General features: G+C 36.9%; 1 protein-coding gene across 23 annotated transcripts in view; it reads left to right on the top strand.

Annotated features, from left to right (window-relative positions):
• BNC2 (basonuclin zinc finger protein 2) overlaps window positions 1-26,225 on the top strand; it is a 455,794-nt gene that overhangs the window by 280,226 nt on the left and 149,343 nt on the right. For 22 of the 23 annotated variants that reach the window (XM_035306273.3, XM_078369605.1, XM_054256362.2 and 19 more), the window contains one exon: window positions 11,053-11,155. In XM_035306273.3, coding sequence (XP_035162164.1) covers window positions 11,053-11,155 — 103 coding nt within the window. Of the gene's footprint in view, window positions 1-7,443; window positions 7,682-11,052; window positions 11,156-26,225 lie in introns of those variants that run through there. The other variant, XM_035306269.3, reaches the window with a different exon arrangement.

Here is a 26,225-nt window from a genome sequence, read left to right as displayed (position 1 = left end):
CTGTCCTTATTAATGTCTTCTCTATCATATTATATTAGTAATTGTTTTCATGAATGCCACAGAGAAATGTAATCACATTACCATCTTTCAAATTGCATTAGTGAAAATGAATAAAATATATATCAATGGAATACAAAATTGCTGATTCAACATTAAGAGGAAACAAGATTATTATTACATAGCATCATATGATATCAGAAGTGCTTTGGCTCTTTATATAAAGTTAGATGTTCTGGTAAACATAGACTGAGTTAAAATGTGTGTGTTTTTTTTTTCTTTAATGGTGAGCTAACCCCTTATTTTCAATTAGGTGATAGATCTGTTCATGGAAGGAGTATTTCCTTCTATTTATGTTATTACAGCTGCCTAAGTAGCCTGTAAAATTTGTAAGTATACAGGCAATAAATGGAGTATCTTAATTGTTAAATGTTAGGTAAGAAAATAAAATGTTTTTGCCCAAATTGAAATGCCTTTTCATTTCATGTTTTTTTAATGTTACTAATTGCCTAACAAAATAGCTTGTATTACCATAGGCCTAATTTAATTGAATCTCTCTCTCTCTCTCTCTCTCTCTCTCTCTCTCTCTCTCTCTCTCTCTTTCTCTCTTTCTCCCTCCCTCCCTCCCTCCCTCCCTCCCTCCCTCCCTCCCTCCCTCCCTCTCTCCCCCTCTCCCCCTCTCTCGCTCCCCCCTCCCTCCCTCTCCCTCCCTCTTTCCAAAGCTTGCATATGTTTTGATGCCATAGAAGCATGGTATTTTCCTTATATAATTGGCTAGATCCCGCTGTTGATTTTCACTCTGAACTTCTAAATTATTTAAAATGGGGTCTTTCTTACATCGATTGATAGTAGGTTGTGATAGTAGGTTCTGATAGTAGGTAATGACTACAGAGGCTCATTGGATCTGTGTCTGGGAAAATTTATATGCCTGTGTGTGTCCCTTTCTCCCTGTTTGTATTTGTATATCCACACAGTCATAGAAACATTTACACTCATATATAAACATATGCCCAGAAGTTTATGGTTTTCCTTCTTTGCTTGCTCCCCCTAAGCCAGATTTGTTTCTTGACTTTTGCTGAAATAATTTTTTCACCACAGTAAACTGAGGATTGTTTTTTGGTCATATACATGACAGAATTCACCATTGTCAATTTTTAACAAATTATCTTAAAGTTTTTTCGCTTTATTAATAGTATTTCTCAGCATCATAACTGAGAAGTTTTGTTTTTATTTTTGCTTTTTTGCCCTTCAAATATTTGAAATATGTACTGGAGTTTCCTGATAGAAAAATAGCAGTGGATATATAAGGTTTTAATATTTTCAGAGTAGAAAATATTTTCTAATACAAGCAGCAATAAAATTTCTTTGTTCACTGTCCATGTATTAACCCACTTAGCATTTGTGTATCGAAGACCTAATGGGCGAAAGATACACTGCATTACGTCTGTTGGGGAATGATATCTTATGGGATTAGCTGGTTTTAACACCACTAAAAGAAAGAAGGTGGGACAGTGGGATTCCTCTCACCCTTTTCCTGTTTTCAACAGCTTTATTGAGATATGTTTCACTTACCATACATTCTACCCATTTAAAATACTCACTATATTTTAGTTTATTTATTGTTAGGTGCAGTTACCACCATAGTCATTTTTGGAACATTTTTATCACCTCAAAAAGAAACTCCATGCCATTTAGCTGTCACTCTAAGCCCCATCCTCCATAAGACAGCTACTAAACTACTTTTTATCTTTGCAGATTTCCCTCTTCTCAGCATATCATCTGAATTTGGAATAATACTTGGTCTTTTATAATTGGTTCCTGCAACTTAGCTTAGTGCTTATTGTGTTCATTCATGTTGCAGTATGTATCCGTGGTTCATTCCTTTTTATGACCAAATAAAATTTCATTCTATTAATATAGTGAATTTTGTTTATCCATTTGTGAGTTGATGGAGGGATAGTGTTTTATGAAACGAGATTTGAAATCTCCTGATTTTTAACATCAAATACGTTAAAAGGTCAACTTTTCCCAGTGAGTCCCTTTCCATTATTTTGGATGTGTTTATTGTGAAGATTATGTATTTCTTTGGTTCATAACATTTTTCTCGAGTTTTCTTTTCTTTTTTTTTTTTTTTGGTTTAATCATCTTTAAATTGCCCAGCTTTTGGTCTTTTACCATATTGCCCACAGTTTCAACCAATGGCACCTGGCCTTTTAGGGAGTCCAACAAACCCAGGCCATTGCGAATCTCCTTTCTCAGTCATAAGATCTAATATAATCTGGTTTTTGTTGAAAAGACACCAAGAAATTTCAGAACACATGAAGTACAACAAAATGATCATTTTTTACCAGCTTGCATGACATTAAAAACAATTAGACAAATGTAAGGACCTGTTTTGAATGGTTACTTTTTGATTTTCTAGTTGTTACCACCAAATAAGAGACATACTTTCAGGTATAATTTTCCATTATATGAATATTTAAATAGGTTTTTTTTAAGGAGATAGAATAACTTCATTGTTTCTTATTTGCTACTGTTACTATTACCTTAGGAGCAGTGACATTTACTCTACGCTTTAACATGCTTGTGTGGACCCTTAACATTTATAATTAGCTTTCTAATCACTGATAATCATAGCACGTAAATTTTATGTGCATTGTTCATTCAAACTTAGATCTATATATTTCTTCGTATAAATGCAGAAAACATAACCACCTTAGTAAAACTATAGATTTATATTAATAGTCCGTGGTCAGAATTAGATAGACTTTTTAGGTTGTTAATAAAGCTTTTTTTGTGGGATGTTTAAAACTGTAGATCTTTGACCCATGTTCTATGTCTTTCTGACTCACATCTTCTTGTTTCCTTTTGATACTTGGTTGCAAAACTCTTCAGTACAACAGGTGGATATTCTTTTACATTCATCATAGATGAATCTTGTAATCAAGTACAAATGAAATTTACATGCAGTCATGCAGTTCATGCTGGTCTTAAGTAAGCCTACTGGTTGTCCACTGTGCAAAAAAAAAAAAAAAAATGCAGAATTTTTTCACTCAAACTGCATTGTGACTTGGCCAGTTAGGAAGTTGATTTCTTCTACCAAGGCAGTATTATATAGATTCTCCAAGTCAGTTAGTTTTACGTATTAGCATGTGAAAACAGGAGGGAAAAACTGTCCTGAAAATTATGCTGGGAGATATTTGCTAACTTAATCACCATTACCGTCAGGTGAGGTCTTTAGAGTCTTTGTGGCAGTGTGAAGTACTGTCTTAGTATATCATACACGAGTTATATAAAAGTGCTTTTTTCATCTTGTTTACAGGATCACTCTCAGCATCTACAATGCTTGAAAGTCATTATTTTGTTTGTTGCAGTGTATTCTATAGCATACCTGGAATAATTAGCTTTCAGATTTATTACAGATAATTTGCTATTCCAGATTTTCTTACCCTAGGGTAGAAGTCTTGTGTGTGTGTGTGTGTGTGTGTGTGTGTGAGAGAGAGAGAGAGAGAGAGAGAGAGAGATGAAGGTCTCACTCTTTCACCCAGGCTGGGAGTGCAGTGGTGTGATCATGGCTTACGACATCCTTGACCTCAAGAGAATCAAGCAATCCTCCCACCTCAGCCTCCTGAGAAGCTAGGACCACAGGCGCATGCTACCACACCTGACTAATTTTTTTGTATTTTTTTAATAGAGATAAGGTTTCGCCATGTTGTCCAGGCTGGTCTCAAACTCTTTGGCTCAAGCTATCCACTTCCCTCGGCCTCCCAAATTGCTGGGATTACAGGCCTGAGCCACTATTCCCAACTAGGATAGAAATGTCTTTGAAGAACATATGTTCTTTTTTTAAGCCAGTTACAGTGGTTCATGCATGTAATCCCAGCACTTTGGGAGGCGTAGGCGGGTGATCACCTGAGGTCAAGGGTTTGAGAACAGCCTGGCCAACGTGGTAAAACCCTGTCTTTACTAAAAATACCAAAACTAGTTGACCATGATGGTGGGCACCTAAAATCCCAGCTACTCAGGAGGCTGAGGCAGGAATTGAACCTGGGAGGTAGAGGTTGCAGTGAGCTGAGATCATGGCATTGGACTCTAGCCTGGGCAGCAAGAGCAAAACTCTGTCTCAAAAAGAAAAAGAAAGAAATTATTTCCCCCTCATTAGAGCCCTTTATTAATTATTGTGATGCATTTTCTTTTACCACTATACATACCTGGCTAATTTTTGTATTTTTTGTAGGGATGTGGCTTTGCCATGTTACCCAGGCTGGTCTCGAACACCTGGGCTCAAGCCATCCTCCTGGCTCGGCCTCCCAAAGTGCTGGGATTACAGGCTTAAGCCACTAAACCTGAGTGGATACTTAAATTAATGATTAGCGTTTTCAATACATTAATATTAATGTAGGTCATGTATTTAACGATTAAGCATTTTAAAATATTTAAAATTTTATAATTCATATTGTAAATCTTGCTATACTCTCCAGAAATTAACAAGGGGAAGAGTTAAAAAGGTTTTTATGCCAGGCTCAATGACTCATGCCTGTAATCCCAGCACTTTGGGAAGTTGAGGTAGGCAAATCGCTTGAGCTTAGGAGTTTGAGACCAATCTGGGCAACATGGTAAAACCCCATCTCTACTAAAAATACAAACATTAGCCAGATGTGGTGGCATGTACCAGTAGTCCCAGCTACTTGGGAGGCTGACGTGGGGAGGATCACTTGATCCCAAGAGGAGGAGCTTGCAGTGAACCATGATTATGCCAGTGCACTCTAGCCTGGGTGACAGAGCAAGATCCTGTCTCAAAAAGAAAAGAAATTTTTTTTTTGTTTGTTTATATGGGAGATTGGCTAAGGTTAATGGACACATGAAGGGAGCTCCTTGTGAATAGCTTTTTTTGGTTTTGTGTGTGTGTGGAACGCCAAAACCCAGAAAGGAAGTCAGTTTTTTCCACTCTCATTGTGATTGGTCCTTCGGAATATGTGTTTTATGTTTCTGTTTGCCTGAAGGCCGTATTTTGCCTTTTTAAATTTTGTGTCAGATAATAACTAGGGTAAGTGTTCCGAAACAAAAAACAGCTAATAGGAGTTTTATTAATTAGCCTTGTGTATAGGTCTTTTGTGAAGTACCCTATGTATTAACTGAAACAACAGTTTGTGCTTTCCTGAGAAATATTATTTGATGAGAAGATTGGTGTTCAATTCACATAAACTTGCAGAGTTCAAACCAACTATAAGTACTGTAAAGCTAAAGAGACCTCAGCTTTAGTGATAACAGAACCTATCCTCTGTATTTGAGTTTTGGAACTCATCCAAAATACTTTCAAATGTATTTTTACTTAATATTCAGATATAAAAGTGTTACGGACCAAACATTGATTAATTATTTACTAAATTATTCTGTTTTGTATATTTCAGATGTACTTTTGAATATGAATTTTTATAATTTACTTATTTTTATTGTAAGTTTTCTTCAGTTTTCTATAGGTAATGGAAATAAACTAAGTGATAATTGGGAGATTTGTCTTCTCCACCACTAGATCATTTAAGAGCCATGTAAAACACATAAATGTTTCTGAACCATAATAGTAAAACAGAAATAATAATCTGTGTGCCTACCTTAGAGGATTATAGTATGAGTAATATGGTATTATGTATGTCAAAGTGTTCATTTATTTATTAAGACTAAATATATGTTAAGCAATTTGCAAGGTGTTGGAGTAAAACAATACATTGGGAAGAATCATAAGAGATAAAACAGTCATTTAAATATAATATGTGGAAACTTTCTTGTGGCCATTAATGATTGCCATTTATTGAGCTTTTCCTGTTGCCAGACAGGTTAACACCTACTTTATGTTCATTGTTTCATTTGAGTGTTTTGCCACTGTTGCATTGTCACTGTTACTGTCATTTTACAGATGAGGAAATGGGCTCAGAGAATCAATGTATTTTTGAAGTGCCTTTTGAGCATTTGTTATTTGCCAGTATACACTGAAAGCCCAACAGACATGTCTGTCCCTCCCTCATGAAACTTAAATTCTAGAGGGGAACACAGACCCATATCAGATAATCACACAAATAAATATAATATTCACAACCTGTACTAAGTACTTTCACAGATCCATTATGACACAGGAGTCTAATGGGGAACTAGTCTTGAATAGGAGACAGGGAAGTGGCCCTGGGGAATGTGTAATACTTGAAATCTGAAGAACGAGTAGGAGTTAACAACTTAAGCAGGACTTGGAAGGAGGGAAGGTCCAGAGCATGGCGTTAGAGAAATAGGCATTGAGAATTTGGATAACAGAGGAGTCCGCTGTGTCTAACCAAGGAGGATGGGCAGCCACTGTTTTTACTCTAGTAGGCAGAATCTGACAAGAGAGTGAAAATAACCTCAGTCAAGCAAATGTAATACAAAATGATCAACTGTGCGGATCTCTTAAGAAGACAGAGGGTTCTTAGAGGTGGGGAGAGAAGAGAAATGTGAAAGTTAATTAGGTGACAGTTTGAATCGTCTAGAAAAAAAAGACTGGAATTATGGTAGTAACAGTGAGAGTAGAATACAAGAAAGGAAGGGATAGATAAGTTTTTTATCAGTGAAAACTGTGCCCATAACTGTGAATGGAATCGTAACTCAAGATTCTTAGCTCGACATGATGTGCATGCCTGTAGTCCCAACTACTCGGGAGGCTGAGATGGGAGGATTGCTTGAACCTGAAAGGTCGAGGCTGCAATGAGCCATGATCTCACCACTGTACTGCAGCCTGGGTGACAGAGCTAGACTCCGTCTCTGGGGGAGGGGCGGAGAAGATTCCTGGTCAGTGGGTTGGAGAGCTGGTTTTCATTTCTAGATCTGTGACTTTTGCTAGTTGAGTGACTTTAGGTAATGTGGTAAATTATCTCTACCTTAGTTTTTCCTCTCTGTGAAATAAAAGTAATGATAGTAACAACTTTATGCTATTTTCTGAGAACTATGAAGGCTTATGTTTGTAAACTCTCTAGCACAATGTCTGGAAAATTTCACATGTTCAATACATCTAGTTATTACTAATTATAAGAGGTAATAATTTACTATTGTAAATAAATTAAAATACTGAGGTTTGGTAGAGGAAAGGACAGAGGAGTAATGGGAAAGAATCGTTCTTCAGTCTGTGTAAGGGTTTCCTTTATGTTCTTAGTTAGGGTCTCTTCTCTAAACCCACTGCCCCATAACTCCAAGCTATCAAGTCCTTGAGCACAGGGACACTGCCATCCACTTCCCACCACTTAAGAGGCAGTGCCTGGCTCCAAAGTGATGGTTTTTGCTTAGTGATGCTATTTGAAGCTGTAGGAGGGCATGAAATTGCCAAATTAAAGAATGAAGAGCTTGGCCATGGGAAACACCTGTATTTATTTACAGTGGAGAGAGAGAGAGGAGAGAGTAGTTGCTGCCAGAAAAACTAGGATAATCAGTCTGTACAGCCCAGGAATGAAGGAGAGTTAGTACTGCAAGCTGCGTCAGAGTCTGGGAGGACAAGGAGACTAGAAGAAAGGACCAGATGGGATGAGAACATTGCCTCTCAGAGACAGTTTCAGGCACGTGTAGGGCAGAACCCAGATTGTGCAGTTAAAATGTAGGTGGTGGTGAGGAAGTGGAAGCACTAGTTGCTGGGTGCATGGATTTCTCTTTCAGGAAGTCAATGGTAAAGGTAAGCAGAAGGAATAATTACTTTTAATACATTGCAGACTTAAGAAAATTTATGATTGTTGTTATGGTTGTTCTTGTGGAGTTGTAGGTATGCCGAATATGTTCACTGCTGCCTCCTTTCAGCCCATGTCTGAGTGTCTCCAACCGTCTTTTGTGCACTCAGACCAAGACCAAGCTATATGTGGTACATTCTGTGAACTACAAACTTTGAAAATGCAGATATGAAGAAAAGAGCAGACAGTTTCCAATAACGGAAATTGAGGAAAGAGTTACAGGGCACCCTGGCACCCTTGTTAGGCTGGGTCCTACAGGCCTACTTTACCGAGACCTGAATACTAATCTCTGTGTAGATAGGTGGGAACAGTCTGACTGAACTGTCTGCTCTTTTCTGCATACCTGCATTTTCAAAGTGTATAGTTCACAGAATGTAACTCATGCAGCTTGGCAGCTTGGTCTTGTCCCGAGTGCCCAGAAGAGGGTTGGAGGCACTCAGACATTAGCTGAATGGAGGCAGCAGTGAACATGCTCACAAGAATGAAAGAGTCTTCATTTCGACTCTTCGCAACTGTCTCCTTGTAATGCACATACATTTTTGATGTTTAACTGGCTTTGATAGTTTTATGATAATTTATGTTTTTGCATGTGGGTGAGTTGGCCAGTGATCACATTGGTTCTTTTTTGTTGTGAATAAATAGTATGTCAAAGTTTTATGCTGTTTCCAAAATGTTATTTAGAATAGAATTTCCTTTGAAGCCACAATAGTCTCTTACTCAAAATATTTATTTAGACCATATTGTTTAAATACGTTTAATTCCCTTAAGGGACAATTGTAGTCTATGTAAATCTGAATTTAAAACAAATAGACCTTCTGGAATTCATAGAAATACAAAATGGATATTCTAGTGTTTAAGTGTTTATATACAAAAGGAGTTGAGGTGTTCCACTGTTTGTATGTTTAGGTACAAAAAGAATAGAATTTGTAAAAAGAAATGATGATCTAAAAAGTTGAATTCCCAAATGTACCAGATGTATAAAGTTATTTAGGAAGACAAAATATGTGAATCATAAGCTAGTTCAGAGTAAGTGAATGAATGATTCAACCAGCAAAAAAAAATAAATACACATAAAAATAAAACAAATACACAGTCTCTTAATTTGCTCTGGTCTTGAATATGGCTGTAATTAAAGTTGACGAAAGAATGCTTTAAAGACAATACAGAATTAGGATATTTTTATAAAATAATTAAATATTATCAAATTAATGATTTAAGTATTTATGTCTTTTATGCTGGAGTTTATATTAACTGTCCTTGAAATATCATCTCATTTTATTGGCCCTCCCTTGATTTTGGTAAAACAGAGGTATTTTTTAAAAAGCATTTATGAAAGCTTTTATTATTGCATTTCATTTGACTTTAAAACAGTTTCCGTATCTGAATTTATAATTAGATAATTTGTGAAGTTCCTTGTTTTTAGTGGAAATGCTGTCCCCTAAGCTCTTTTTATTTTGGTCACAGTACAATGTAATTGTGAGTTCATTAACTAATGAACATGTATTTAAATAAACTGTTTCTAGCTTGGGATGTTCTGATATTTCTCAGTCAATAAATTATTGAAATTGAAATAAGAACTTTTTTTTTCCTTGAGACAGAGTCTCGCTCTGTCACCCAGGCTGGAGTGCAGTGATGTGATCTCAGCTCATTGCAACCTCCGCCTCCCAGGTTCAAGATACTCTCCTGCTTCAGCCTCCTGAGTAGCTGGGACTGGAAGAAATATTTCTCCTTATAGTCTACAAATTTCTTTAATCACTTCTACATACAACAAAGTTTACAACCTAGTTACAGTTGGACTATATGTGGAAGAGAGATCCTGAAATATCAGGGAGATTATACAATTAAATATTTCCCTAGTGTTAGTTAAATAGAAGCACGCATTAAGGATGGGAGTGAAGTAAGAATTGAGTCTACAATGAGGACTCCAACATCTCAAACCAAATAGGCGTCCATAGATTTAATGTTAATTAATAGAAGAGAAGTACTTTACACTTGCCTGATCCAAAACACAGGGAATGGTAGAAGCCTGCTCAGTCCTATTCTCTGTAAATGGAATTTGTCCCAATCACGTTAACAATATCTAAAATACTGCCTATTACAAATGAGACAGTTTATATAAAAATCCAAATGGTTCCAGAAATATGAGCATCTGGAGCTGTGAAAGTGAGCATGGCTTTCAGGCACAGAGCTGCAGTTTCAGGTATCCCCATGCCCACCCCTCCACCCCAGAATCAGTAATCATTGATTGCATCTAAATCTGCAGAGAGATCTTTTCCTGGCAGTTCAGGTAGTTACAGTAGATTGTTAATCTGTGAATGATCAGACTAAATCCCTTCTGTCTTCAGAATTTCCATGCAAATTAGAATTAACTGTATGAGATAAATTTATTAACTGTAGTCTGAGAGCATAGGTCAGCTTCAGCACAATTCTTAAACATAGATTTTTATTCATAAAAAGTTACACTCCATTTATGCTAATTTTCTATGGATTCACTTTATAATATTAACTGGTGAGATGGTTTTTTAAAGTAGTTATAAGGAAATGAAATTTTTCAGTGTGTTTTTTGGTTTTCTACAATATAGTTGTACTATTCCAGATATAAAATATTCACATAAATATTTTTTGTTTCATGTCTGATCTAAAACCAAAATTTAAACTTTCTTGTTGAAATAAGAGGAGGCTTGTTTTGTGTTTTTCAAAACAGGAACGAAAATAGAATTAATAAAGAAAAAATACTCAAGGAATTGGGATGTGATAAACAATAACAGAAATACATTAGGTCTTACTGGGCACAGGTGTGTTTTTAAAATATATTTGAAAGTTTAGCACAACATTTAATTGAAATTCAGCAGAAGAAAAGTAATATTCTAATAATAATATTTGTGTGCCATATTTTACTTTCACAAACATTTCACTTGAATATTAATTTGTTACAATGTATTTTTTGCTTTATTGACAAGTGGGTAAATTTAAGTGGAAATATATATTAGCAGCAATCTACTTTTTCTCTTTTGTATTTGTGATGTTATAAATTCAGTATCTTACAGAATATGTAAGCCTTTATTTTTATTCAAAGTTTCTAACTTAAAGGTTACGATGAATGACCTAAAACATTATATTAGTGATTGAGCTTTGTTTGTTTTCTTCACCTGTTTTTGTAAGAGATTTTGGTGATATCTAAATTTATATTTAAAATTCTCTAGGCCCCTACCATCATAAAGGCTTTAAAAATGGAAGTGGGCCTTATTTACTAAAATGGTGAAAAGAGTGTAGTATCTTTGAACAGATGCTGATCTTTTTTTTCTTCTTTATTTTTCAGGCCATCCGTTGCACACTGGTAAACTGCACGTGTGAATGTTTTCAGCCAGGGAAGATTAACCTGAGGACTTGTGATCAGTGTAAACATGGCTGGGTGGCACATGGTGAGGAAAATCTGGACTTTTCTTCCCATTCTTATTATGCTCCTCTCTCTCTCTCTCTCTCTTTCTGTGTGTGTGTGTGTGTGTGTGTGTGTGTGTGTGTGTGTGTGTGTGTGTTAGAGCGGTCACTGGCCTGGAGAAGAGAGAGGTCAGCTGTGTTCCAGGTGTTAGTTAAGATTCAGCTCATAGGTCTCAAACAGAATATTCTCAGCTCCAAAAAGCAGTGCTAGGCAAGCAGCTCTCAGCAGAAGGCCGAGATGTTTATAGGACATTTGGGCTGTGGGGTTCTTACTGAGCATAGGCGCAGCCAGCAAGCACCAGGCCTGATGGAAACTCAAACATACCACAGTTGGCCTTTCAGGTCCTGGACCTCAGAGGGAAGCTGGCAAATCCTCCTTGCTTGAGAACTCCTCGATGACTGGTCACCCTTGTCATATGTGCTAGGGGCTGAGTTTATCCTTCTAGATGTTAAATGTTGTATGGTCTAAGGTGGACGAGAGAGTGAACGGGAACATTATCTGGCTGGTATCTGAAAATTTAACCTGTAAATGCTCCCTTTCAGTGCGTGTGGGGATTGGAGGTAGTTGAAGTAGGGAGAGTGTGAGCTCTGTGTAGGTGTGGGCTGGGGTGGGGAGACCCCATGCAAAGGACGTGAGTGTTGAGGCTTTTTGCTAGGTGCACAGAGCCGTTCTGTCACTGTGCCTTGACTGAGCATTCAGCATATTCTTGCATATGGTTTATATTTGTTCTGTTTAAGCAAAAGGAGACTTGGAAATAAGCAGACTTTTTTTTTTACACCTCCCAGACTTTAGAATTTGAAAAGATAGGTAATGTTTATAAAAAGAAATCCTGGCTTGAGATTTTTTGAGAGCCCTGGGTATTGGCTCTTAAGTGGGCATATTCTTCATTCCCAAGCAGTGCCAAACATCCAGTGGGTTTTATTTTTATAAATGTCATGTTATTCTAGCAAGATCTGAGGTAACAACACTGGGCCATGCCTTGAAATGCTTTTAATTTATCATGTACCTTGCTAGTGAGGGCATGTGTGATGGAGTTGCGGGGACATTTCAGCCTGAGGAATACCTGGGAAGGAGGATGTGTCCACCATGCAGCCACAGTCCTGTAATCCTTCATGTCCCCAGGGATGAAATGCTTTCCTGCCTTATTAACAACAAGGCCCAAATCAGTAAGAATTCTCAATCCAGTCTTGAACAGCAGACGAGCTGCTGTTACTTTTGCAGTCTCTATGTTGCTACATTCAGTGACTTTGTCTCTCTTCCTGTATTAGTTTGCTAGGGCTGCCATAATAAATACTGCAGTCTGGGTGGCTTAGACAGCAGAAATTTATATCCTCAAAGCTCTGGAGGCTAGAATTCCAAGATCAAAGTGTTGGCAGGGCTGGTTTCATTCTGAGGCCTCTCCTGGTTTGTAGATGGCTGCCCTCACATGGTCTCTTCTCTGTGGGTGCATGCCCTGGTATCTGCAACCTCCACCTCCCGGATTCAAGCGATTCTCCTTCCTCAGCCTTCTCGGTATCTTGGATTATAGGCATGTGCCACCATGCCTGGCTATGTTTTATATTTTTAGTAGAGACAGGATTTCACCAGGTTGGCCAGGATGGTCTTGAACTCCTGACCTTGTGATCCGCTCACCTCGGCCTCCCGGAGTGCTGGGATTACAGGTGTGAATCACTGTGCCCAGCCCCTGGTGTTGTCTTGTGTATACAAATTTCTTCTTGTAAGGACACTGGTCAGATTGATTAGAGCCCACCTTAAGGGTCGCATTTTAACTTAATCACCTCTTTAAAGACCCTATATTTAAAAACAATCACATTCTGAGATCGTAAGTTTATGATTTCAACGTAGGAATTTTGGGGGAACACAGTTAAGCCCATAACACTTCCAAAATATCCTTTTTTCTCTGAAGAAGTATTGATTTTTCTAGGTAATAGGTATAGAGCTCATGTATTAAACCCATCAAGAATCTAAGAGCATTGGAGGCAGTATGGGTGTAGACTGTTCTGAGGTGAAATCCTGGCTCTGCCACTTTATGATATGTTAATATCTTTGGACTTCAGTTTTCTTGTCTGTAAAATAGGACTAATAGTACCTATTTACAGTCGTATTTTGAAAAGTAAAGAGAAAATATTGAAGCCTTTCTAAATAATACATGTTCAAAGTAAAATGGACCATAGATGAGCACTAAAGGGGAGGCCAGTCATTAAACAAAGGGCATTTCATTCATTCACTCTCATTTTGGCCAAAGCCATCTTGTATTGTCATTATCTATCTACTGTGGTAGCCTGTAAGTATAAAAGTTAAGGGTGTCACCAGAGTTTGTCTTATCTATCAGTGTCCATGTGCATATTATGTTAGTAGTGTAAAGGGAAACGCAATGTTTTTTGCTTCTTGAACAATATAAATTATTTCTGTCCAGTGATTGTTTCAAAGACTTTCTGAAGAATGTCATTTTTCACCAAACTTGAATAGGATATTTCTGTTACACCAGACGGTGCTTTTCCTGCTGTATCATTAAAAATTCTAGGTTTCTGGGATATTAATTTTCGTGTTTCTCAGGCCTTAGCAAAATGAATTCTAATTTTTTCCCTTAAAATTATCACCTTGACCTGTCTTTTCCCACAATAGGGAGATATCTGTATACAGCTCAAAATACATACACCCAGGCATGCGAATCCCACACTCTCCCCATTCATGAGGGCAAATACGGCAGTGAGGGGTTGGCCTCTAGCCTTGGAGTTGGCATTGGGATGAGAGCACCCACTCTTTTTGCCTCTAGCATTACAACTAATTGCTTCATTCCCTCCCTCTGCACAGAAACCCTGAAATCATGTCTCTAGTTACTTCTGCTCAGAGGTGAAACACAGCATTCTTTCTGGCTGCCTTATACCATGCAGTGTCCTGTGTGTGGGGCAGGGAGGAAGTGACTTGGGTTTTGTAGTGTGATTTTCCTCTGAAAATGCATGGAACAGCAACAAGACTGACTACCAAGATACATTGCCTAGAATGGTTTCATGGTAGTGCTGACTGTATTCTACCTGTTACTGTGTCAATAAAAAAAAGTTAATATCTGCTGCTAAAAAATAACCAAATGCCAAAATCATGTATTCTCTTTAAAATGAAGAATTTTTAGAAATTTGTTGACCTCCTTCCTTGAGTTAATATCTTCCTGTTTTTCCCTTGTTAACAGCAATTTCAGTTTATTCCTAAGATGTTGGATTTCATGGCCCGTTATATACCATATATATGCACATATGTGTGTCTCTATATATGTACACACACATAAACACACTCTCTGTTGACTTAAAGATTGCTTTTAAACCTGCTTCAGTTTTTGAAATTAGATACTTTACAGAAATCTTTAGAAATGTGTTAAAAAAAATTAAAGACCAGGCACGGTGTGTCATACCTGTAATTCTAGCACTTTGTGAGGATGAGGCAGGTGGATCGCTTGAGCCCAGGAGTTCAAGACCAACCTAGACAACATGGCAAAATCTTGTATCTAGAAGAAGTACAAAAACTAGCCTGGTGTGGTTGCATGCGTCCGCAATCCCAGCTACTTTGGAGGGTGTGACAGCGGGGTGGGGGTCGAGGGGTGATTGAGCCCAGGAGGTCGAGGCTGCAGTGAGCTGAGTGAGATCATGCTACTGCATTCCAGTCTGGGTGACAGAGTGAGTCTGTCTCAAAAATAAATAAATAAATAATAAAGAGTTATTAATTCATTATATTGCTGGGTTTTGAAATTATTGATACTAAGAGGGCTGTGTTACTTTTCACAAAATATTTTCTAAAAATCCTTAGCATTATTGAATTAAGGGGGGAAGGAATCTCAGCAGTTCTGAATATCAGTAGGCATTTCCCACTAAATTAATAAAGGATTTCCTACATTACCACCACCCTGCCCCACATTAAGGAATCTTAGCTCTTTCACTCTGATAATAGAAAGCAGGGCTTACTAAATTTAACTTTACTTAAACTTTTTTTTTTTTTTTTTTTTGGTAAAAGATGGCCATACCTACTCTTAGTTGGTGGGCCAGAAATGGCTCAGAGTTTCTAATTTTGTCAAGTCTCTGTAAAAGGACTCCAGCTTACTCCCACTTCATTCACTGAAATACTGTAAGTACTATATTTTTTACTTTCCCTTATTCGCTTTGTCTTCTCTGTGCTTTTCCTTCTTCACCTCAAATGATCTGAGTATGGCTTGAAAAACAGCAACAAAAGTTTTCTGGAAGTTCAACTGTTTTTGGTTCAAAAGTGGCAAAATAAGATTGAGATATCAGGATAAGAGTAGTAATGGGTTCCCTTTTCTGGTGATGTAATTTTTTTTTCCCCTTTTAACCATTTGCCTCCACTCTAGAGAAGTAGTTTGACCATTCACAGAATTGAGACTTCAGCCAATTATTTTACAGAATCTTAAAAATTAGCTGGTACTACTAGAATGCACCCAGCATTGGGTACAGGTGGAAGTGAGTCCTACTTAACTATTCTTCCTTGAAGAATATCTGCTTAAAGCATTACCAATAGGAGTTTGCTCTCTTTGTGAAAAACAGGAGACATTATATAAAGGCTGAGGACTGCTGCACGGAACCATTTTTATTGTTTTATTGCAAATTAGTTTTACTGTCCATAGTTCAGATGAAGACTTTATTTCTAAACCATTAAGATGAAGGCAAATAAAATAGTAAAAATAATAAAGAAAGTAAACTAAATTCTAAGGGATTTTAGGGAATATTTAATGATAATCTAGTGTAACTAGAAAATTTTTTTTAATGCCATGATGGTGTATATTTGATTGTGTATTTGATAAAAGAGGTGGGCAGATTTTAGAAACGTAATTCATTTAGAATTTTTTTTAAAAAACTAAATCAGTAACTTTTACTTCTAATGAAGCTAATTTGTTAAGATTATCAAGAGATTAAAAAACCAATTCCACTCTTTCCTAGGTATGTGAGGTGAGCATTTGGCAAGGATATGAGACTTGATGAATAAAAATGACATTTTATAGCTTAATGCACCCACAGTAACTTTCTCTGTGCAAATTATTTTCTTCCTTTTTTTTTAACTTTGACTTTAAATCAAAGGATATGCCATTCCAACAAGCTGCATGAATGCTAGAATTTTCATTCACTTCCAAGAGATCTGAATGAATACCAGTGTTATTTCCTTTGGCCGAGGTCTGCCTGCAAGAATGCTTGTTGCACTGGAATTTTGAAACGTTTCCTTTATTATGTTCTGTAAATGTGATTTCCTTTTACTGCATTCAGTTCATTCGAGGAAAAGGTAGTTTTACATTATTACTTTAATTATTTACTAATTAAGCCAGCTTTTCTCCTGCCTATATTTCATCCAAACTTCTAAGATATTTTTAACATAAAGTGAGCAGACCTGGTCTGCATCATCCAGATCATCAGTCAGTAGATATTTATTAAACATATCTCATATGTGAAGTATTGTGCCAGGTAGCCTTCAGTTCTTCACCACAGGAAATGATGAGAAGCATAAAGTTAATTTAGTGTCATATACCAAACAGCCTTATGGTTTAATGTACTGTAAGACTTAATATGCACATAACCCATTAATTTCAAACCTTTCTTTTTTGTAATTCACTGGATATAATTTTTTTTCTTAGCATCATTGAATTTGAATTTTGAACTTGTACTTGATATGTCATATCAGACCAGGGTATTTATAGAGACCCTGACCCAAACAGAAAATACCAAATTTTTCATTAAATCTGAATAGCAATAAACAATTAATGATTTTTAAATACAAATATTACCATCCAAATTGAGGTGAGAGTCCTGTATGTTTATTTGCTTAATCTGGCAAGCCCGTACCTAAAATAAAATCTTATTCTGACTCAATTTGCATAAATCCTAAATCAGGGTTGTTGCTCATGAGCATCCTATAATCAAAAAGCTTTTCATTATATCAGTCCTACATTTAGAATCATGAGCTCTCAGTATTTAATTTACAAATTCCTCAAGTTTGTTGGAGGCATGGTACTTTGTAGGGACTTACAAGAAAGGCAGATGAAAACAAGTAATTTTTCATTTTGTCCTATGAAAGGTCACATGTCTTTATTGTTTGTCCCAGTCTATGTTCTTATAAATTGTCTAAATATCTGTGAAAATCATTTGTTCTCAACTGTTAATTCTCTAATATTCTCCCTGACTTGAGCCCCAAACCTAGCATAACTAAAATAGTCCAATAGTAACCTTGCCTTGCCAATTTCTTTTCTTCCCTAGTCTTCTCTCCTTCCCACTACAAATAGAAAGTCCTTTATCATAAGAATAAAGCATGACATTTCTGTGACATCCTGCTCATTCTGAGTGACTCCACAACAGTGTCCATATGATAATTTGTAAATGTGTCAAGATAAAGAGAGGAGACTGAAAAACAACTAAGTTTCCTCTGACAAAAAAAAGATAATGTTCCCAGAAAGCTCTGGCTTGGAGACTATCCCAACAAAAACAACATTTTCTTTCGTGGAAATTTTTTCCAAAGTGGTGTTTAGGGTTTGGTGAACAGTAGCACAGGTACTAATTTGAGTCCTTGGGGGAAGTGGGGAGTACATGCTAGCTTAGCAGTGGCAAAATGAGAACTTGATCCTTTGGGAAGATGTTTCTAGGGCTTTGTTCAGAAACACGAGGATAGAAACACTATAGTCTTCTTCCCTTGATGCACTAGTTTGGAAAAACTGGGAGCTGATACCATATCTGCTTAAAGAATTTGTCTTTCTAGTAGACTTAGTTTTTCCAGATTGTAGATACTGAAACCCGACTTTGTCTAGTTGCAAAATTTTCTTTTGGTTAGGGAAATGAGCCTCCTAGTTTTGGTGAGGCAGCTGGATGCTGGTCTCTCCATAAGCAAAGTTCTTGGACGTTTTTTTTCCTTTTAGAGAGCAAACACAAGGCCATTTTCCTGCCTGGCACAGGAGCCTTTTCTGGGTTTGACCTGAGGGCACCATGCCCTTTTCTGCTTCTCTCCTTTATTCCCTGATCACTGCTGATAAGCTCTAAAGGGAGGACATCCTCACAAATGCAAAGGTGTGGTGCTTGATTAATGGCAGTAACTATTTTCTTATTGTGTCCCTGAGCAGCTTTTGATTTGTTTCTCAGCCTGCCCACCTTTTAGATGGTGCTTTGAACTCCTTAAATTTTCTTTAAACGTAGCACAAACAGTACCTCCCCTTTAAAGTCCTGGGCTCTCTGCCTAGTAGCTCCCCAGATTTCTTTTTTTTTCTAGCTCTTTTTTATTCAGATGGAACATAAGGTGATAAGGTGAGGCTGGCAAGACCTGGCCTCAAGTGTAGTCCCTGCTGGTCTGCTGGTAAGGAGTTTCTTGGGAGGGTGTTGAGAATGAAACACACACAGCTCTATCCCCAGGATATAGAAAAGCTTCAGGCAAATGAATGAGAGGCAATGTACAAAGTAGGTAAGAATGTTTTTCTTGAATGAGACTGTTTACATTCACATCGCAGCTCTATCACCTACTGTAGGTAGAACCTTGCCAATTGTATAATTTTTCTGTTCTGTCATCTGTGAAATGTGAATGATGAGCTCCTAGCTCATAGTGTTCTTTAAGATGAATTGAGATACTCCAGATGCCTTGTACATGGTAAACACTTACTAAGTGTTAGTCTTTGTTATTGCTAAATTCCTGCGAAAGTAAGAGTTCAACACTGAGGACATGATAGACATGTTTTAGCAAAGTTTAGGTGATTAAAATTTGGGTGTGGTGCGGCCAGTGGTCAAATCCCTTCTCTGCCTTTTGTTAGTAATGCCTTCTCTAAGACACAGTTATTTTATGTAGAAATTCTGATAATAATAGCAATTTATCTAAATATTACAGATTCATTTTGAGAGATGATTAAATGAAAGAGTAGGGTCAGCCCAATATCCTGACAGAACAGTTTTAGGAGCTAGTATTGTTATTACTAAGTCAATGAAATAATATTAAACATCAGTATTAATGATAATATCTAGTGTCTCCCTTAAGGTATGAATGTGGAATGGGATGGGATGAAATTATTTCTTTTTCCATGGAAGGTCATCTTCAGTATTCAGTGACAGAGTTCAGGTCACAGTTCCCTTGGCTGTTGGACCAAGTGTTCCCTAGGTGAAATTGTTTTCCCCAGCAAATCCAGTATAGTTCTGTGCCTTCCATTTCCCCTAAAATGTCGTTTGAGCCTTTATTTGAACACAGTAAGGAATATTTTACACCAAAAGTCATTTTGAGAAGTGCACCAGATAAAATAAATTGAAGTAATATTTACCTGTTAAAAATCCAAAAGTCACAAGTAGATGAATTTAGGTAAGATTAAGGCTACTTTTACCTATTTTTACACCTATCTTTTTGTATGTAAAGTGCTCTGATGGGCTCACCACTTTATCATTTTATTGCATTTTATTACATCATAAATTTTTATATCTTGCTAACGATCCTACAGGAAGCTTAATTGTTTATAGGAACATCTTAATTAACTGGAGCTCACCGGGTTAAGCAGAACACAAATTGAAGGGGTTATAAATGAAACACACTCAACTCCTCTCCTTTCACTCAGGATAAACTAGGAGATTTGGCTGGGTCATAAGGACCCCAGATACCTCAGCAATATCGTGTTGATCCTTTCAACCACTCTTCCTTCTCTCTCGTGTCATAAATGGTAACTTCTTCCAACTCCTCTCCCCTCTTTACTGAAGTGCGTAATTGCTGGATAAGTACAGTATTTTAAAGAGAATTCTGAATTGCATTCTGGGAGCCCTAAAATGCTATTTATACATCCCATTCCTTACCAGGTTTTGCTTTTGTAGGTGTTTATATATCTTCAAAAGCTTCCTGAATTAAGTTGTTACTAGTTAGCATATACCCAAAGAATTGTATAAGAAGTACTTTAAGCAGTTATTACCACAACTGGATAGAGTTGTAACCAGTATTTGTTAAAAGGCCCAGTAGTAAGATTCCTCTCTCCTTTTGGCTGCTCCCTGGTACCCAGGGAAACCCCCACTTTGACCTCATGAGCCTTCTTCTATGTAGTCAAGTGTCACTGTAAATTTGAATGCAAACCCATCTAATTGAAAGGACAGTCTTGGGCCTTAGATTCTATTCACCAAGAAATGTAAAGGCAACTCTAGACCTGGCTGTCCAGTGAGGAAGCCACTGTTGTGGCTTTTGAGCACTTGAAATGTGGCTAGTCCAAATTGAGATGTACTGCAAGTATAAAGTGTACACCACATTTCGGAGCTGTCATCTTATTTGAAAAAAGAATGTAAAATAGTCATTAAGAATTATTTTTTTATTGTCTACATATTGATAATATTTTTGATGTATCATGTCAAATATATTTTTAAATAAATGTCACTTAATTTTTAACTCTTTTAGATTAAACCAGAAAAATAAAAATTACACATGTTGGCTTGAATTATATTTTTCTTTCTTTTTCTTTTCCTTTTTTCTTTTGAGACAGGTTCTTGCTCTGTCACCCAGGTGCAATGGTGCAATCTCATCTCACTGCATCTTCCCCTTCCTGGGTTCAAGCACTCCTCCCACCTTGGCCTCCTGAGTAGCTGGGACCACAGGTGTGCACTACCACGCCCAGCTATTTTTTGTAGAGATAGGGTTTTGTCTTGTTGCCCAGGCTGGTCTCAAACTCCTAGATGCAAATGATCTTCCTGCATTGGCCTCCCAAAGTGCTGAGATTGCAGCTGTGAGCCTCCATGCCTGGCCAGGAATTTTATTTTTATATGACTTGGTAATTGTAGGCTCTACGTGTGAGATAATACATTTAGAGAGCTAAAGCTTAGGTTAAGTGGTTTGGTGGCAGAATAGTTAAAATTGGTGTGAGGATCCTAACACCTTAAATCCAGGCTCTTGTCCCTGGACTCACCACTGTAAACTCTTTCCCGGTTTTTTGTACTTTCATGCTTGCTGCACTATTGATCCTGCCCAGTCTTTCCTATGCCTTGTTCTTCAAGGAAGTGGGATTCCCACCCCTTTACTCCCCTCTCCACCACCACTCCCCACCCCTGGAGCAATTAAGTGCTCCCTTCTTTATTTTCTCAACACACTTTGCTGAGACCAGAGGGTGGTTTCTGGGTAATACTGATCCTTCCACTAACTTGGGAAGATCAGGAAGGGCACTTCATCTTTGTGTGCTGGAACCTAATGCAGCATCTCTCATGTGGTGCATAGAACAAAGGTTTATTGAAACTCTAAGCTTATGGAAAAGTCTCACTCAGATTCCTAATTGCCAGTTTCTTTTCCAGCAGCCTCTTCTCATTTTAAGGTGTAAGTACAGCCAACAAACACCTTGTTTGTATGTCCATTTGTGCATTTTTCTTTTCCAGTTCTCATTCTATTTTCATCTTTGCTGTTTCCTCTCTGTCTTCAGACAACAAAATAAGTGAAAGGTAAGTGGGTGGTTTTAGTAGCCCAAATATTCAGGAAGTAAATTTTAGAGAAGTTAGATTTGTTTAATCATTAACAGATGTTGGTGTTTTTGTTTTATTCAGAAGATAAAATCTTGAGTGAAATACCTTCTACTTTCCAGTTTTTAAATATTCCTTTCCCTGCAAAAATCTGAGGGTAAGACATTACCCACCCGCCTTCTTTTGGCTAATCATGTTTTCCACTATAAGTAAAAATTAAAAAACAAATCAACCTCTAACATAAAAGAAAACACCTGTTTGGCTTGGAGAACTTGGCTGGGGAGGTCTTTTTTTTTTGACATGCCAAAAGCGACCATCACAGGGCCCCTTAAAAAAAAGTCATTTTTTTTCTATATTTCATGTGAGCATTGGCAGAAACTCTGACAAGCAGTTCTTCATATTTTATTATGTTCTTGTCTGCAGAATCTCTGTCAGGCAAAAACCTTGTCAGCGGAAAACCTGTCGTAGGATCAGAGGAGACAAAAACAGGTGTCACACAGGCAGTCAAAACTGAAGGAAAAAAAAGATTAGGCTAAAGAGAGAGAGGCAGACAATTACATTAATGCCATTGCTTTTATCTTATAGATGTGTGTTATTATCTCGGGGTGCTGAGTGCGCAATTGCCTCAAAGAAAAGTAGACAGGAGACATGGGGAAACTTGATAGTTATTAACTGAAGAGGCAGTGTGTCAAAGCTGGATGGGGTTCAAAGTTTTGCAAAGGAAAAAAAAAAACTGCAGGCAACAAGCAACGGCTGTGTGGTTCTGCTTTCGGCTACATAAACCGAGTAGTTATCTAACATTTTCTGCTTGGAAACAGATCATAGAAAGAAAAATTAATGAAAGATTTCATTTGGAGTTTTTGAGGGATAACATTTATCCTATATATAAGCGACTGAATCATACAACCTTTTCTCTCTTATAAAATCTTGCTACAATGTGAGACATAGTGAGGCATGAAGACAGGCATTTGTCAGTTCAGCTGTGTTGTTTGGATATATTTGAAACAACTATTATCAACACACTTTTAATTTTAAAAAAAGCTATTAAGCCCTTTTACTAAGTGTGAACATCTGCATGTGCAAGCTGTAAATTAGGAGATCACATATGTGTGCCTCAGTCAGAGACTAAGTGAATTTGGCAAGTGTTTTCTATTACTGGTTTTTAAATACAGTAAAATATCTAAAGGAAAAATTGCTACATTTTATAATTTGTATTGACTCTTTTGATTGTGCCTGTTGGTACCAACTAATTGAACTTTTCTAATTAGAAATTAGAGTTATGATCATGATCAAATTGGTAAACAGAATTCAAAGCACTAACCAGTATCTCACCTCTGTTTCTTCGTTCACATTACTTCAGGAGACGTCACTTCTTTTCTGAAAGTGTGTGCTCCATTAAATACATGTGATGGTATAAAATGCTTTCGTTTTGCCAATGGTCTAAATCCCAAAAGATTTTTAGCCTTGTTGATAACTCATTCATATCCAACAGGCCACTAATAAGAGAATGGGATGGTAACTTTAGGTTTCCCTCTCTGCTCAATGTTGATCACATTAACAGAAAAATCCGCAGATACTACTTTAGTTCTCAACATTTTCTACTCACGCATTTAAGATTTCATTATGTGAGACTTTTCCTAAGCCGTAAGACTGCCCTCTTAACCCATTTTTATGAGCAAATCTTTACATAGGGTCTTTTTATCCCAACAGTTACTAATACAAAGCAGTTTGATACTTGATATATGCATTAAGCAAATCCAGCAATCCAGAGAAAACACACATTAGTGCCAAAAGTGTGTGTGATCGCCTAGAGATTTTAAGGGATTACAGTGGGGAAAAAGGATTGATTATAGATTTAGAATGAGATTTCAGCCTGAATTACTGGGGGAAGGAGGGAAAAATACTTGTGACACAAAGGTGACATTCATTTTTTTTAAAAAAAGACTGAGTATAATAATTTCTTTCTTCTAGGTATTTCCCTTACCAGATGCTGGTTTTTTATATCACGATTCTCTCAATTTTGAAATATTTTTTCACGTGATAGTTTAAAGCATATATTTTATCAAATAGTAAATATGCCTTGCCTTTGCAGTTTTTGCTCAATGAAATTCTTATATAGATATATGCTCCTTTAAGAAAATTAAGTCTTCAAAGTGAATAGCTGGGGAGTAGGGTGATTATTTTCTGACAGAGGAATTTATATTTTTGTTTAGTAAAAGATGTACATGGTTAATTCAGGTAGCAAATCTTTCTTAAAATGAAATATGTTTTATAGTCAGTATACTGTGCATTTAATCCACTGATAATATAAATTGAATAAAGCAGGGTTTGTGTAGCCAACTTTTAGCTGACCGTGGCAACTGGAGGTTGGATAGAACAGCAGCGGCAACAATAATAGTTTCCAAACCTGGTTTCAGCAAGTAGATTCAATTATTAAATCTCTTGTTCTATCTACTGTCAAATTTGCAGATAAAATTTTCTCTTTGCCTGTTACCACCTTCATATGGAATTGCTGCGAAAGAGCAAAGGCATGCCTCCAAAAGTGAGCCATGCAAGAATGAAGGAGCAGGAGAATACGTATAACCAAGGACCTGTTTCATCTTTTAGCCAGGAGAGAGAGCTTCTGAACAACCAAGTGGTGAAATACTTTTATGTGTGCCTCAGTCAGACTTTAATGATTTTCAAAGTCTGTTTTGAGGACTTTATTATGCATAAGGCCATAGGGGAGAAATGCCAATCAGCTTGAGATATTGGCTATATAGTCTCAAGTGGAGCTCAGATTCTACCCTGGACTGATTGTTGGTATTGATATGCATACATATATCCATATACCGCTTACATGTCAACTGAGGTTGATTAAAATCCATAGGACAGTGGGGCCTATTGGAACTACTTTTGTCCCTCTTCCCTCCCTACAGTTTGGAGTCACATTCATAATAAACCATGAGAGTATTTATACTTTATCCCTCATGTATTAAGGGATAAGAAAAAAAAAATCAAGAACCATTCACATAATGTATATAAGGTATAATAATGAGGATTTGTAGAGGCTCAGTGGAGTTTTTTTCATTTTAAAAAACACAAACTATTTGTTCAAGAAAAAAAAAATAAACCCTTTGTATATAAGGGTTGACAGTTTTTATCACCACACTTGGAGACCAACTCTCTTAGGTACATATCATTCATTTTCTTCTTTACTTAAAAAAAAAAAAATCTAGAAGCAAGACTTCTCTCTCCTTGGTATTAAATATCCTAATTAATTCAACCTTGACAGTTACAGTTAGAAAGTTGTGACTTAAATGGAACATGAGTTATTTTGTACTTAACTTGATCCCAATTACATAGTTCTTTCCCCCAGAAGTAGTGAATAAAATGTGCAGATCTAAATATTACTTCAAGTCATAAGAAATGTTTCTCTTAATCACAATTGTTGCTTGCCTTCATGATCTCCTGATTCACTAAAAAGTTTTAATATGTCACCATTGCCCTTTATTAATGTTCTCCCCAGTGTTAAGGCTTTTATTAGGTTCTGGCTTACAGTCTAAGAGTAGGCTAAGCCTTTGCCTTGAGCCCTGATGTTCTTGCCTGGTAAGAGAGCTGAGTCTTATAATGGGAAAGGATTGATGTGATAATGATTCCAAAGGGCCCCTCTATGATGAAATTCTAAATACGCAAAATCCCATTAAACCTGTGAAAGTTCATGGGCTAGCTACATTGAGATGACATATCATTATATTGGGTATAGTGTGCTTATTATGAACTACAGTATAATTGAAAATTATTGGTCATATTAGCAAGAATGAAGAGCCCCCACCCTCATAAATTCAGAGGTTAGGGTCTGGACATGTGAGGTAGGAATGGTAAAAATACTCTATTTATAAATAATCAAAACTTTAAAATCTGATCCCAGAAATTTCTCCAATAAAAATCTCATCACTAACAACTCTTAGAACTTTTAAAGTAATCATGGAAAGAGTTTCATAAAAACAATCCCTAAAGACGTGTGTTAAATATTAATCTATTGGAAATTAAAATAGTAGTCTAGGATCCAGAGCTCCTAAAAGCTGACCACTTGTTGCTTGTAATTTGGAATTCTAAAGGGAGTTGAGGCAAGAGACACGGAGTTCTCGAACCAATTAGCCTTGTAATTTAAGGCTCACTTGGCTTTCTCCCAAAATAAAAGAATAGGCCTTCTTTTTAAACTTGTAAAATTACGTCAAATTAGCATTAAAAAATTTACAATATCCAGAACAGGACTGAAAATTAGTAAAATAACGGGTTTCCATTTAGACCCTTTTCATGCAGATTTTTAATTGTTTTATTCTACAAAGTAGGTGATTTTGAAAACTCGTTCTACTTGGCATACTTCTGGTCTTACTGAATGGCTGTTAGCTTCACACTGCCATGCCTGAACAGCTAGATGGACTCCACTGGACCTCAGGGCCTGAAATGAGCATATTCCTGTGGAAATCACCTAAGTCACTTGAATTTGACGTGTAAGGAAAGTTGTGTTTAAAAAAAAAGTTGTGGAAAACTAAGAACTATAAACTATCACTGAGAGCCAATTTTGTAGGATCAGTGAAAAGCACTTTTATACTCTTACATTAAGAAAAAAACGTATCTGAA

The sequence above is a fragment of the Callithrix jacchus genome, chromosome 1 (assembly GCF_049354715.1).
Source record: "Callithrix jacchus isolate 240 chromosome 1, calJac240_pri, whole genome shotgun sequence".
Lineage (NCBI taxonomy): Eukaryota > Metazoa > Chordata > Mammalia > Primates > Cebidae > Callithrix > Callithrix jacchus.
The sequence above is the reverse complement of the archived record's forward strand: the minus strand, read 5'-3'. Positions and strand labels throughout refer to the sequence as shown.